Source organism: Hevea brasiliensis, chromosome 3 (assembly GCF_030052815.1).
Source record: "Hevea brasiliensis isolate MT/VB/25A 57/8 chromosome 3, ASM3005281v1, whole genome shotgun sequence".
Taxonomy (NCBI): Eukaryota; Viridiplantae; Streptophyta; class Magnoliopsida; order Malpighiales; family Euphorbiaceae; genus Hevea; species Hevea brasiliensis.
In genome coordinates, this window is record NC_079495.1 from 96199095 (window position 1) to 96212234 (window position 13140).

The window sequence follows — 13140 nt, forward strand, 5'->3', positions numbered from 1 at the left end:
GTGATTGGTATTTATTCGTAATTTTCTTTAAAAGGGACAACATAAAATTACATTGAATTAAATTAAAATAAATTAATATATATTATATATACATATTTTTTAATCTATTATATTTACTATTTTTGCAAATGCCGTTAGATTTTTATTGAAATTATTGTATTGTTCGTTTGGATAAATAAAAAATCGTATTTAATAAGTAAGATATTTATATATTTATTTTAAAATTATTTTTAACTAAATAATAAAATATTATTTTAACAATTTTTAAAAATATTAATATTATTTTCATTTTAATAATAAAAAAATTCAATTATATATCTTTTTAATTATTTTAACAAATAAAGTTATTTATAAACATTTTTTCATCAAACATTTAAATTATTTAAAAATTATTTTATTAAATCATTAACTACTAATTTTTAAATTAATTTATAAATTAAAAAAATATATTTTAAATCAAAAATTAAAAAATAAATAACGAAATCAAAAATTTTCATAATTTTTTTAATTAAGTGATTTGTTATATTCAGAATATGTTGCGTACGTTGTATCTTATACATTGAAATTTTAAGATGGCCCTGGTTTATATAATTTTTTTTTATTTTCATTTACTAATTTTATGAAATTTTATCAATTATATTTTATTTTAAATTTTTATTAAAATATGAATTATATGTGAATAAAGTCTACTGCATTTTTGTAGCTCTTCATTAGCTTGGTTAAGTTATTGGCTCATCTTCACGCGCCCGCGAGATGTGTGATCCCAAATGGCAGTGCAAAGTTGATTTTAAGGGAAACTTAATTTTAAAGCTTCTTCAAAGACCTAATATATAAATTAATCTCTAAATTATTTAAAAAAAAAATTCACGTTTCTTTTTTTTATTTCAATTTATTACATTCATGACATTTTATTTATAATTTTTTAAATTTTTAAATTTTTTATTTTTATAATTAATAAACATAATTTTTTAATTTGATAATAAATAATTAAATTTTTGACAAAATAGAATAATATATCAAGTCATATATTTAATAATTTTTATTGATAAATTTTAAAAATTATGCTTATTAATTATAAAATAAAAAAATGAATATAACTAATCAAAATAAAAGATAGGGATTAATTATTTAAATAATTTGATTCTTCTTTAAATAACTTTTATATTAATTTTTGCCAATTGGGCAATAATTTTTTATTTTCTGTTGTATATATTTTATCTTTTGAAGGAATAAGATTTGTTTTGCTAGCAATTATATATATATATATATATAATATCATAAATATTCTTTTTACCTTATTAAAATTTTCTAAAATATTATTATATTTAGTAAATTTAAACTTATTAGATGTTTACACTAAATATCTCATTTTTTTATAAAAATATTTAATATTTTAATTTTTTAAAGTAAATAATAAATTTTTTTAAAAAAATCAAAATCTAAATTCTAAAAATGCATCTCTTTTTCTCCTTAACTCTTCCTTTTTTTAACTTTTATATTTGTTACTTCTCGTAATCACAAAATCACATTTTTTTTTTTATCTATCATATTTTTTTATATATATTTTTCTCTCATTCTTTAAAAATTGACTCTCTCTTTTTTTTTTTGTCAACAAAATTAATAAACAATCACAATTTCATAAAGTAAATTAAGAGAATTAGTAGTCTCATTCAAAAGCTAATCCAAATGAAGAAAAATTTAGTGTATTTATTGAATTATTTAATTTACTTGTGAAATTGATATTATTATTGGTTACTTTTGTAATTTTATAATGAAAATTATAAAAATTTGATTGTAAAATTAAATGAAAAATCAGTTATATATGATTATTTGATTATATATATTGACAAACTTTCAAAAAATAAAAACTCATTGAGTACATTAGTAAATTTAATATATAGTTATTTGTAAAAATTTTTTCTAATTTATTATTATATATAATTTTTTCTTTAAATTAAACAACAAAATTTTTTGACCCACGGAATTAGATTCCTAGCTCCGCCCCTGGATCGGTGAGATCCCAATGGACTGCTGGTAATTTTATCGTTTGTTGTATACATTGTGCTTAGCATGAGTTTGATCATGAAAGAATTATTTCTTAGGTAAAATTTAAAAAAAAAAAATATTTCTCACTCAATAATAGAATAGTATTGCAGGCTTAGCAGGCTACGCATTCACTCTATCAACACCGATCAACTTTTCTTTTTCTTCTATGAGTTGGTACAAGTAGTTACCATGTACTAGTGGCCCTATGAATCTTGTGACTTTGCATCTCTAAGGCATCAGAAGGAACATAAATGAGAGAGGAAAAAGAATGAAATACAAAGAAAAAATTTGTAAAAATATAAAAGGGGAACAAAAGAATTAATGAAAATAATATTTATGGGAAAATTGTGGAAAAATAAGCAAAATTAACATTTGGGAAGATCAGAAGGTGGCGGTGGCAGCTTCTGATTAGGCCGTTTTCCGTCGGTGACGATCCAAGCCATCTTCAAGCCCCAGCTGGTGTGTACCTCCAGATGGCAATGCATGAACCAAACGCCTGTTCACAAAGCATAATTTTTTACATAAATTTCAGATGGCTCATATGTTGGTTTAGGCTCATAAATTGCAACCTAATTAACTTTCCAATGTATAAACATTCATGACCCACCTGGATTGTCTGCAAGGAACCGTATGGCGACCCAACCACCGGAAGGTACCCCTACAGTGTTTCTCTCTACTGGGTCAACAAGGTTGAATTTGGCAGGGTCCTTACTGGAGTTGAAGTTGCCAAAACCTTGTCCAACGACAAAGAAATTGAAGCCATGGAGATGAAGAGGATGGCTCTCTGCACTAATAATGCTAGTATCCTGCATCACCAGCTCCACGCTCGAATTAAAGGGCAACACCACCACCTTTGTCCCAGTAGTTGCCATGATATTGCTTGGTGGTGTCCCTGTATAGTTGAATTTCAAAGGTGGATTGGCTGGGAAATCAGTTGTGTACACGCCCTTTGATTGGTTAAAGAAGTGAGCTTGGAGAAGGGCTATGTTTGGTTGCACAAACGACACATTGTTAATTGAAGCCGCTACTCTCGTATTGTTGGGACAGGTTTGGTTTTGGGAGCAAGGGAGTATCCCCAGCCCAACTGTGAAAAAGAAACGTCTATCAACCTCTTGTGGGACTTTAGCTGGGAATTTTGCGGTAGCCAAGCTACGAACTTTCTTGGCGAACTTCATGGAAAATGTGGTATCATTAAACACTGGAAGTGATGGTTTAAGAAGGGGATGCTTCTTCTTCTTGGAGCTTGAAACAGAAGGATTGTCATATTCAAGAATACCAGAGGTGGTTGTGTTATCAAAAGCAGCGGGACCGGTAGCGTAAGGCCTAGCAGCCATTACGAAGGTGGCATTAGGTGCAGTGGCTTTGGCTTGGAGCAGGACATTTGTGGTTTGTCCAGGAGTGATGAGTACAATCTGGGTCTTAAAGGGTTTGACATAGACAGCATCAGTTTCAACAACAGTGAGAGTGTGGTTTGCTATGCTGAAGAAGAGCTCATCGTTGAGTGCAGCATTAATTAAACGAAGGAGATAGGTTTTTCCAGGCTTCACCTTGAGCTTAAATGTATCTGCACACATAATACAATTCCTGGTTACCAAATTTCCTCATAAGTACCTCTATGATACCAAACAAATAATCAATTAATTTGAAGAACCTTTAGCAGAACAGTTATATAATGGTCCTGGAAGAGCATTGATTGTGAAGGCATCAGAGATATTGGGTGCTCCTCCTGTTTGCATTGCTTGGTTAATAATTGTCTCTGTGTCTGCTTTCCACCATTCCCCTGCAATATTAATTTGAGGCATTAGAAAAAAAAAATTCAGAAGAAGTGCAGTATTACTATATGATATGGTTTATGTGAATTACCAAAAATGATAGGGATTTCTTTGTGAGGGTGGGGAAATGGGTAAGAAACATGTTTTTTAGGGAGGATGATGATGGGACCATATAGAGTCACTCTAAGCCAAGAGATGTGAGCATGCCAGAACAATGTTCCTCTTTGGCCAGTTACTGTGAAATTGTAAACGTAGGTCTGTCCTGTTTGAATTGGACACTGTGTGATGTAGGCAGGTCCATCTGCCCATCCGCTCCTTAGTTGCCTCACTCCATGCCTATTCACCAAATTCATATAATCATCAGAGTGTATCCAAAAAGGAATGAAAATTAGAACAGAATCAACCAAAAGATTAATTAAGCTAGCTTCCATACCAATGCAGGGTGACATTATACTGAACATGGTTGACGACCTTAATTAAAAGCCTATCCCCTTCCCTTGCTATGATGCGAGGCCCAGGGATCTTACCATTCACAGTCACAATACTCTTTGTTTGGCACAATCTTGTCACATTTTGCATGACGATCTTCAAGAGAAAAAAGTGATTTCCTTAATATAATATAAGACATGGAGGGTTTATATATATATATATATTGAAAATGAATGACACATACATTGAACTTGTAGTGTCTAGTAATGCCTGTATGCTTTGAAACTATCAGCTGAGGGAAAATACAAAAAATACACAATGCAAGCAATAAAGCCCTTAAAGTAGAAGTTGCCAGAAGATTGATCGAACCCATCTCAAAATGTTTGCTTGGAGGATATTTTCGCTGAAGAGAAATGATAACAAGAGATGAAAGCTTGTGACTGCGTTGATTGGATGCAGGACATGTTGAAAGATGATGCTTATATAGAAAGAGTTAACAAATGGTGGGGTTTGTTAATTAGGTGAATTAGATTTAGAATTTCTTGATGAAATTCTCTACCTTCAGCAGCAAATGCAAATTTGGTCATGCTACAGCAGCTGGTCAAGCATAACTTTAGAGTGATATCGAAGCTAGATGTACAATATTGTCTTAATATTCTTAACTGTTTTTTCAGTACATGAGCTTGCAAGATTAACAACAGAAACATTGCACAATATTATTTTGATATAATTAGCTTCAATTGGAACTTAGTTTAACAATACCAAAGTTGAAAATTTTTTTCCCTTAAATTCAATGGATGTGCCGTAGAACGGACACAATTATTGGGTTACACAGCATAAAGTAGCTTTTTCTTTTTCTCATCATAAAAGTGAATTATTTTAAAATAAGTAATAGAATAAATAGATGGAGACTCGAACTCAAAACATTCCTACTTTCTACACTTCAAAGGTGAAAAAATACTAACTAGACTGTCCCTGATTAGCTACCAAAGTAAAATTTTTCATAAACTAGAAAAAGAAAAATTATAATTGGCGTTTTAAAAGGAAAAAAAAAAAAGAAATATGTAATTACATTATAATTTACATTATAATTAATAGAAAGTGCAAGTGTGTGATTGCTTGGTAAATGGCAATGGTAGGCTTTCAACCTCCAGCCGTTAATACATGCAAATCAAGGCTAGAGAAAGCAACGGGGTGGTCGTCGTATCAGCTAGTTGTTGTCGGTTGTTACTTACTGAATAGCTCTTAACAGCTTTTGATGTTACTTATATCGCTAATTCAATTCCCTTTCATCAAGCAAATTATCTGCACTTAATTTGTTATCTCTGCTATGCATCTGCGGAGTTGGTTGCCCTTTTGCTCTCCTAAAATTGATCTCGTTGCTCACTTGGTTCATGCAATTGGCTTTCAGGGTCAAAATAATTATGAGATTTAATATGATTTTAATTCATTTTAATTCACACAAAATTAAAAATATTTGAATTTGAATGACTTGAAAAAAAAATTGATAATTCAATTAATAGATGAATTATATACCAAATTTGAATTTAATCTGTTTAAATTCACCCGTCCACTTGAACTTCAAATTGAAAATTAAGACTATTTATTTTATAAAAAATATTTTTTGGACACTAAAAAATAAATTAACAAAAATTATTTTTTTAATCGAAGAGAAAATTAAATTATTTTTAAGAAAAATAACTCTCTCTTTTCAAAAGAGAAAGTCATTTTCCTAACTTTAATAAATTTATTAAAATGTAAACACTTATCAATAGTTTATCATTATAACTAAATAAAAGAAAATATTACAATGAAAAATAATTTTATAAAAGATATATTTTGTATATAAATTATTTTTTTGAAATAAATAATCACTAAAGTTATTTTTTTTAAAATTAATAATATTTTTATTAAAAAGACCACAACTCATAAATTAATTTGAATTTGATTCAAAATCTTCTTTATATATATATATATATATATATATATATATATATATATATATATATATATATAATGATTTGATGAATAACTTAGAATCAAACTCGCAATCAAAATAACTCAATTCCAGTCCTATCAGAAAAAGTTGCGACCCAACACCCAAACGCCCCCGTATGTTGAAAAATGCAAAAAATATTCTCTAAAAAAGTATTTTGCTTAACTGAGGATTGCTTAACTTTGGCTCTTTTTTTTTAGAAGCCACTTGTTATCTTATAATTCATTGGTCCGACTAATCTAAATTCGTGTCAAGCAGACTCACAAAGAGGGTAAAATGTTCCCTCTCAAATTTTAAAGGTATTTTATAACTAAGGTTTAAATTCGAAATCACTGATTAAAAGAGAAGAAATCTCTGCTATTCCATATCATCCTTTAGAGTAGTTTAACCAATCATTTTATTGCTATATATCTTAGTTAAATTAACAAAAATTTCAAGCTTTAAATGCTAAATTTAATTAAATTTTACTTGTAATTTTTTTAATGGACATGAACAATGAAGCTCAATATAAGCAATAAACTCCTTTCGTTTATATTGTGTGACATAAGATCTTGGAGTTTGGCATGACAATGGTTTAACTAGTCGTGTCTTTGTAAGATAATAATTTGAAAAAAAAAAAAAAAACACTTCTTAATATTATAATTTGAAAAGAAAATTTAAGGAAAAAAATTATATTGAAATACATGCCTGTTCCATATTGTAATTAAAAGGTTAAAATTATTTTTTTTTTTAAACATTATTTTATATATTATTAAAAAATATAATTTATAAAAAAAATTATTTTATTATTTTAATATTTTATTATTAAAATTTATTATATTAATTTTAAATATTTTTTTAATATTTTCTAATTAATATATTTAAAAAAGTATTTCTTTTAGCGGCAGCTTTCATAATAATGGCAAATAAACCTGCATTACATTGCACACCTCGGTTTGCAGCCACACTGAGAGCCAAATTGCAGACTTCTACAATATCACAATTCATCAGACTGGATCTCAGACATCAATGAAGCCAAATTCCAGACTAACCAAGCAAACCGGATTCATGACAAGCCAAATTAAAGAAATCATTGAGGGTAATTATTGCATATAATACAAATCAATTTTTTTTTTAATTTTAAGAAAATGATATCTATATTTTTTAAAGGGAGAATATATATATATATCTGGAGCGTAACTAATAATCTCTCATCATTAACTTATTAATTTTCAAATTTTTAGCCTTCTTTAGTATAATTAAGAAGCTAATTTTTAGCCACTAATTTAGTATTTAATTGTATATATTACATCATTATCAGATGCATATAATCAAACAATTTTCTTTTGAAGTATAATTTTAAAGGGGAAATTATACCTTGAGGTTCTTTTGAGGTACATCATTATCATTTTGAGGTACTTTGTGATAAAATAATACCTTGAGGTTCATACTGTTAGCAAAGGATAACTTTTCGTCTTCTCTCCGTTAAAAAATGTTGAAGTAGAACAGAAAAGTACTAACGTAAAAGAGAAATCTGCTGACGTAGAATTAAAAAAAAAAGTAAAAATTAAAAAAAAAAGTACCTTGTGATTTTGTTCATGTTCGCTTTAGGGTCTGAGATTACTTTATAATAAAGTGGCACCCTGTAGTAACGCTTCATTAGCAAACACAACATTTTGTCTGATACTGTCAATTTTCACTAATGTGGTATTAAAATAGTATTTAATTTTAATAATTAAAAAATAATTCATACACCACTAAGATATTTCATACAACAAAAGGATTTTATTCACTTCAGACATGATAATTCTGAAAGTGAGGTATGCTGGTGTAGAGTTTTGTATGAAAATTCTGACTTTCAAAATCACTATCAATAGATTTTTGAATCTGAAATTTATATCTTTACTTTTAGAATCAATATTGGCTAATATAGCCTAAATTCTTGGGTAAGTTATTAGATTAATATTACTGAAAATTTGGATAAGAGCAACAGTTTTGTTGTTGGAGTAGCTAGATTGAATCGGCTCTCTTAGCTGGCTAGCCATTTGTTCTTCTCTTTCATGAGGTGGCCAATACCTTTCTTCACTTTGAGCATAGCTTCTATCAGCAATGCCTTAAGGAATTCATGCCTAAAGCTGCCCCTTGAACTACCTAGTACTTTTAGATGCCGTGTCAAATTCTTTTGGCCTAAAGGCTTGACTATTATAGAATATTAAAACTGTAAAATCAAGCTTTCAAAGAAAATATGCATAAACTTTTTTATGATATTCCAAATGTGAAGGATCTCAAATTCTGACTATTTTCGGGAGTTAAATAATTCACTTAGTTTGCTAATAATGTAAACTTCAGGTTATCACTTTGTCATAAAATAAACCATGAACTCTGAAGTGAAAATAAGTGGAACCACAGTGTAATTTTTGGTAATTTTCACTTTTTTTTTATTTCGCGTTAACAAATTTCTCTTTCACATCAACACCTTTTTGTTCTACGTCAGTATCTTTTAAAGGAGAGAAAACGGAAAATCATCATTTGTTAACGATGTGAATGGATAAGTGAACCATAGACCTAAAGTGAAAATCAGTAGAATCACAAAATACTTTTTTGTAATTTTTCTATTTTAAAAATATAAAATATAAAAAATATCAAATTATATTATTGAAATAAAATAATAAATAATTTGTGCAAAATAGATAAAACGACTTAGTTTTTATATGATATCACAGCAGGAAAGATCTTTAAGCTCTGCCTAGAAATCATCATCCATTACCAAGAAAAATATGTTAAAAATTATATTGATGGAAACTCTAGTTGTACACCCAATAGCTTATCTCTTAGCAAGTCTCGCACTTCCCAAATCACATCCTCCATCACCATACTATCAAGGTTTTTTTTTTTAATTATTTATTTAATGGTACTTTGATAAAACTAGATGAATCCTTATTAGATTTTGAAGTTTAGGAGACGAGTTTTGCTTATTTTGAATCTGCTTGTGATATGTGATTGGACTTGGAGGAAAGATTTTCCCATGGCAATGCCCCTAGGGTTTAACATCTCAAATTTTACTTTGCTAAATTAAATCAGGTTGACATGACAATTGTCAAATATTACACAAGTTTAAGGGATTATGAAAAATTTAACTATCATGTTGATCACATATAGTCTGATTGATTTTTATTTTATTTTAAAATGTAGATAAAATAAATGTCTTAAATTCAAATTTCTTTATGATGAGAAATGATCTTTTTTTTTTTTATTGCATAGCTGATAGTCTAATAATTATTATTCGATCTATTAAATTTTATTAGATAAAAATATATAAATTATAGAAGGAACTGGTTTATGTAAAATACTTTATTCAAATGTATTATTAGAAATAGTGTTTGCAAAACACTTTATTCACATATGTTATTAGAAATAGATATACTTTTGATGAGTGGATTATTGCATTTAACAATATCTATGGAAGGCTTCCAATTTCATTTTCTTTTCATAATTTTTATTTTTCATACTATAAAATAGACATTCAATAAATAAACTATTAAGTAAATTCTAATTTTATTAAATTACGTAAATATTAAACAATAAAATTCCATGAAGATGAACTCAATATTCAAATTTGATCATTGAACCATAAATACAATGATCAAATTTTATCTCATAACAAACAATAAAAAAGAATTAAAATTAGAATGTAAAGCAACAATAAAATTTCACTCGTCATATTTATTCACTAATGAGATACAGTAGTCTGTGGGGAATGGTGAAACAACTCTTGGGCAATAGGAATCATTCAGTAGAAGAAAAACAAAATCATTTTATTCCCTCCAATAGGAATTATCCAAAAAAAAAAAGGAGAAGATGTAGTTTGAAAAATAAAACAAAAAAAGAAAATTTTTAATAGGCCATGGAAGGCCTAATGCTGAATCAATAAATTACACAATTAGAAAATTTGTGCAAGGCCATATGGAGTGGGAAATCAACACTTGGGTAAATCTGCAGGAGGAGGAGGCAATTTCTGATTGGGAAGCTCTCCATCTAAAACGATCCAAGCCATTCTCAAACCCCAGCTTAGGTGAACGTCAAAGTGACAATGCATTAGCCACACCCCTGTTCTCGACACCACCATTATCCTTCAGTTAGCATACATATAAATTGACTAGAACAAAAATTACCATAAAATATTTTAAAATCTATGTCTTATATATTTTATATCAAATTAAACTAATTTTTTATGAAAAAATAAATGATTAGACAGTCATTTCATTCTTCAGTACTAGCTAGTTCAAGGCAAAATTTTAAATTTCAATACTAAACTCACCGGGATTATCTGCTAGGAATCGGATTGCCACCCAACCGCCGGAAGGCACACCAACCGTGTTTCTTTCAACAGGATCAACAATGTTGAAATTTGCAGGGTCATTGTTGTGGTCAAAGTTCCCAAATCCTGAACCTACAACAAAGAAATTATAACCATGCAAATGGAGAGGGTGACTTTCATTACCAAGAATACTGGTGTCCTGCAACACTACTTCCACACTAGTGTTAAATGGCAGAACCACAGCTTTGGTTTCATTAATCACCATAGTGTTATTCGGTGGAGTCCCCGTATAATCGAACGGAATTATTGGCTTGACAGGAAAATCTGTTGTGTAAACACCGTTGGATTTCCCAAAAAAGTAAGATTGGAGCATGGCTGAGGTAGGGAGTACAGAAAAGGATATGTTGTTCACAGAAGCAGAAAACTTGGTTCCATTGGGTCCTTGGCAGGTCTGGTTTTTAGCGCAGGGACTGGTTCCTAGACCTATAGTGAAAAAGAAATGTTTATCCACTTTCTGTGGCACATTAGCAGGATATTTAACACTCGCCAAGCTACGGAGTCTTCTTGAAAAATCAAAAGCAAAGGGAGTGTCATTGAGAGAGGGTAGGGTTGGTTTTAATGGAGGAAGCCGCTTAATAGATGGAAAGGCAGTATTTGTTGGTGAATCGTATTCAAGAATTGCAGCAACAGTGGAATTGTCGAATGTGCCACTGCCGGTTGCGTATGGTCTTGCAGCTATGAAGAAAGTGGCATTTGGGAAAAAGGGTTTGGTCTTGAGAAGAACATTCATTGTCTGTCCTGGGGTTATCAGAAATGTATCGGTCTCGAAAGGTTTGATATAAGATGCGTCAGCTTCAACTACTGTGACTGTATGATTTGCAATGCTGATGAAGAGCTCATCATTGAGAGCAGCGTTGATCAGGCGAAGAAGGTAAGTTTTTCCAGGCTTCACCTTCAGCTTGTATGTGTCTGCCAAAATACATAAAATTAAATTAAAAAATATTAGTATATAACCTTGAATTTAAAACAAAATTCAATGATGCTAGAACAGTATATTTATACCCTTATTGGCAGAGCAATTATACAGTGGCCCTGGAAGTCCATTGATGGTATAGGCAACAGAGACATTTGGGCCTGCACCTGTTTGGAGGGACTGGTTAATTATTGCATCAGGATCTGCATTGAACCACTCTCCTGCAATTCATACGGTTTGTAAGTTGTTGATGTCAATAAAATCAACTAATGACTACTAATCAGATGCCATATGTTTTAGTAAGATATTATACTTTTGTAAATTAAATTGTAATTGTGGTTTTATTGATGCACATATACTTAAAAAAAATCAGCTTAAGCACCTGCTTTTAACATATATATATTTACTTACCAAAGAGGATGGGAACTTGCTTATAAGGTTTGGGAAATGGAAAAGGGACACCTAGTTTGGGTAGAATGACAATGGGGCCATAAAGAGAGGCTCTTAGCCAAGTGATATGTGCATGCCAAAATAGAGTTCCTCTTTGGCCAACAATGGTGAAATTATATGCATAAGTCTGACCAGTTTGAATGGGGCACTGTGTTATGTAAGATGGACCATCATACCATCCACTTTGAAGCTGTCGAATACCATGCCTGTTCCAAACACAATATTAATTTATTATATATTGCGCACTAAGATTTTGCTAAAAAAATATATAAAATTGATCAACAACAATTGATAATTATATACCAATGAATGGTAACATTTTTTGGAGAATGGTTGACCACTTTTATAACAAGGCGATCGCCTTCTCTGGCTACGATGCGAGGCCCCGGAAACTTCCCGTTTGCAGTAAGAATGGTTTTGGTGTTGCAAACCCGAGTCACATTTTTCAACTTAATCTACAAATGGTAACTAAGTTATTAAAAAAAAAAATCCTTTTTTTGGAAAAAAAAAATCACCAGGAAGTATATATGTGCGTTTGTACATACATCAAACTTGTAATGCCTGGTTGTGGCAGCTAGAGCAAGCTCTTGGAGGAGACACAAGTTCAGGAATGAAAAGAGAAAAATAGCCAGAAGAGGAGATCCCATCTCTCTCTCTCTCTCTCTTTCTTTCTCTGAGGAGTGTGTGCTTGTGTGGAGAAGGTGAAAATAGGTATAGCTAGGTTTTGCGGGTTAACTTCAAAATGAGATATCGGTTATGGATACAGCGAAACCTATGAGAGTATATATAAAGCAGAATAATTAATACAGATGCTCCATCGGTTGATAAATATGTAATCTTTTGTATTTTTATTTCCAAGCTTTCAATAAATATCGAAGAATGGACAGGCTCTTGTTTGAGAAGAACTTTAGAGTGTTGTCAAAGAAAATCCATGTGTTTGAGCTATTTTTCTCTTACTCTTAAAACTTTCTTCAATTGTATAAAAATGTTTCCAAATAATTAGGAGCTTGGCCTTAACTTCATTTCCTAATAGAAGCATTAAGACAATATTGTTTTCCCTTCATTTTTAGGTATACAGTAAGTGTACTATTCTAGTTTTGACATTGAAGCTGTGTATGAGGATCTGTTTTAAGTAATTGCTTAATTGCATAACTTTGTAATCAAGTAAAGAGAATAA

General features: G+C 30.0%; 2 protein-coding genes across 2 annotated transcripts; both read right to left on the reverse strand.

The window, feature by feature from the left end:
* Positions 1–2111: 2111 nt before the first annotated feature.
* Positions 2112–4689, reverse strand: LOC110642460 (laccase-4). Its single transcript, XM_021794540.2, has 6 exons — positions 4492–4689; positions 4252–4403; positions 3910–4154; positions 3698–3826; positions 2654–3610; positions 2112–2542 (listed from the first exon to the last, which is right to left on the reverse strand). The coding sequence occupies exons 1-6, from the start codon at positions 4618–4620 to the stop codon at positions 2412–2414; spliced, it is 1743 nt and encodes a 580-aa protein (XP_021650232.2). The 5' UTR covers positions 4621–4689; the 3' UTR covers positions 2112–2411.
* Positions 4690–9914: 5225 nt separating this feature from the next.
* Positions 9915–12863, reverse strand: LOC110642457 (laccase-17). Its single transcript, XM_021794536.2, has 6 exons — positions 12509–12863; positions 12267–12418; positions 11925–12169; positions 11603–11734; positions 10541–11509; positions 9915–10329 (listed from the first exon to the last, which is right to left on the reverse strand). The coding sequence occupies exons 1-6, from the start codon at positions 12608–12610 to the stop codon at positions 10199–10201; spliced, it is 1731 nt and encodes a 576-aa protein (XP_021650228.2). The 5' UTR covers positions 12611–12863; the 3' UTR covers positions 9915–10198.
* Between the last annotated feature and the right edge of the window lie 277 nt (positions 12864–13140).

Coding starts and splice junctions, on each gene's coding strand:
- LOC110642460 (XM_021794540.2), bottom strand. CDS start 4,620: ATGGGTTCGATCAATCTTCTGGCAACTTCTACTTTAAGGGCTTTATTG. Junction 4,155..4,251: donor TATAATGTCACCCTGCATTG/GTATGGAAGCTA, acceptor TTTGGTGAATAG/GCATGGAGTGAGGCAACTAA. Junction 3,611..3,697: donor ATATAACTGTTCTGCTAAAG/GTTCTTCAAATT, acceptor TTATGTGTGCAG/ATACATTTAAGCTCAAGGTG.
- LOC110642457 (XM_021794536.2), bottom strand. CDS start 12,610: ATGGGATCTCCTCTTCTGGCTATTTTTCTCTTTTCATTCCTGAACTTG. Junction 12,419..12,508: donor CCAGGCATTACAAGTTTGAT/GTATGTACAAAC, acceptor TACCATTTGTAG/ATTAAGTTGAAAAATGTGAC. Junction 11,735..11,924: donor GCAAGTTCCCATCCTCTTTG/GTAAGTAAATAT, acceptor TATGAATTGCAG/GAGAGTGGTTCAATGCAGAT.